This window comes from Salvelinus sp. IW2-2015, unplaced genomic scaffold, assembly GCF_002910315.2.
Source record: "Salvelinus sp. IW2-2015 unplaced genomic scaffold, ASM291031v2 Un_scaffold1837, whole genome shotgun sequence".
NCBI classification, from domain to species: domain Eukaryota; kingdom Metazoa; phylum Chordata; class Actinopteri; order Salmoniformes; family Salmonidae; genus Salvelinus; species Salvelinus sp. IW2-2015.
Window position 1 is genome coordinate 78,920 of NW_019943207.1, and position 1,587 is coordinate 80,506.

The 1,587-nt window shown below is 54.6% G+C and overlaps 1 protein-coding gene across 1 annotated transcript in view; it reads left to right on the forward strand.

Annotated features, from left to right (window-relative positions):
• LOC112072152 (neurexin-1a-beta-like) overlaps positions 1–269 on the forward strand; it is a 58,625-nt gene extending 58,356 nt beyond the window's left edge. Inside the window, exon 9 of the mRNA XM_070439675.1 lies at positions 68–269. Coding sequence (XP_070295776.1) covers positions 68–269 — 202 coding nt within the window. The remainder of the gene's footprint in view (positions 1–67) is intronic.
• The last annotated feature ends 1,318 nt before the right edge of the window (positions 270–1,587 follow it).

Consider the following 1,587-nt stretch of genomic DNA (forward strand, 5'->3'; position numbering starts at 1 on the left):
AACTGGGCAGTACCCTATGAGCAACGGAGGCAGAATAACGCCCCGTGGGCTGTGCCCCTATGAGCAGGAGGCAGACAAATGCCCCCTGGGCTGTGCCCTATGAGCACGGAGGCAGAAAACGCCCCCTGGGGCTTGTGCCCTATGAGCACGGAGGCAAGAAAAACGCCTTGGGGCTGTGCCTAATGAGCAACGGAGGCAGAAAAACGCCCCCTGGGGCTGTGCCTATGAGCACGGAGGCAGAAAACGCCCCCTGGGCTGTGCCCTCATGAGCTACGGAGGCAGAAAAAACGCCCCCTGGGCTGTGCCCTTATGAGCACGGAGGCAGAAACGCTCCCCTGGGCTGTGCCCTAATGAGCACGGAGGCCGAAAACGCCCCCTGGGCTGTGCCCTATGACACGGGAGGCAGAAAACGCCCCTGGGCTGTGCCCTATGAGCACGTAGGCTCAGAAAACGGCCACTGGGCTGTGCGCCAATGAGGCCACGGAGGCAGAAAACGCCCACTGGGCTGTGCCCTCATGAGCAAGCGGAGGAGAAAACACCACTTGGCCTGTGCCCAATGAGCACGGAGGGCAGAACGCCCCCTGGGCTGTGCCCTATGACAACGGAGGCAGAAAAACGCCCCTGGGCGCTGTGGCCAATGAGCACGGAGGCAGACAACGCCCCCGGGCTGTGCCGCTAATGAGCACCAGGAAGGCAGAAAAAACGCCCTATGCAGCATCAATGTTGTATTTCTTCACGACAACAGCAGCTTGAGGAGGCCAAATTTAGTGTTGTCTCTCCTTGGCTAGACACACACAAAAGGAACTTTAGAGACGTAGGAGCAGTTCACACCATTTTCCTATACCAAGTGAGCCTTAATATATTCCTGGCCCATACAGTCTAGTCTGCAATGTCTGCACGGAATCCAGCTTCAATAGAACTGTTAGAATGCAATCAGAAGCAATTAAGCTTCATTATTCTAAAGAACATTTCTTTAGATGACAAGAAAACAACATAACATAACAACAGGACAAATAATTTTTCATCAATTCTTACATTGGATTATAAAATGTATCTGCCATGTGTTCATTTACAACAGGCGTTTTCTGCCTCCGTGCTCATAGGGCACAGCCCAGGGGGCGTTTTCTGCCTCCGTGCTTATAGGGTACTGCCCAGGTGGCGTTTTCTGCCTCCGTGCTCATAGGGCACAGCCCAGGTGGCGTTTTCTGCCTCCGTGCTCATAGGGTACAGCCCAGGTGGCGTTTTCTGCCTCCGTGCTCATAGGGCACAGCCCAGGTGGCGTTTTCTGCCTCCGTGCTCATAGGGCACAGCCCAGGGGGCGTTTTCTGCCTCCGTGCTCATAGGGCACAGCCCAGGTGGCGTTTTCTGCCTCCGTGCTCATAGGGTACAGCCCAGGTGGTGTTTTCTGCCTCCGTGCTCATAGGGCACAGCCCAGGTGGCGTTTTCTGCCTCCGTGCTCATAGGGCACAGCCCAGGGGGCGTTTTCTGCCTCCATGCACAAAATAACAAATAAAAGAGAAATAAAAAAGAAGAGAGGCCAATGAAAACCAAGCCAGTTGTGGTTGAAGTTGTTGTTTTGAGGCTATG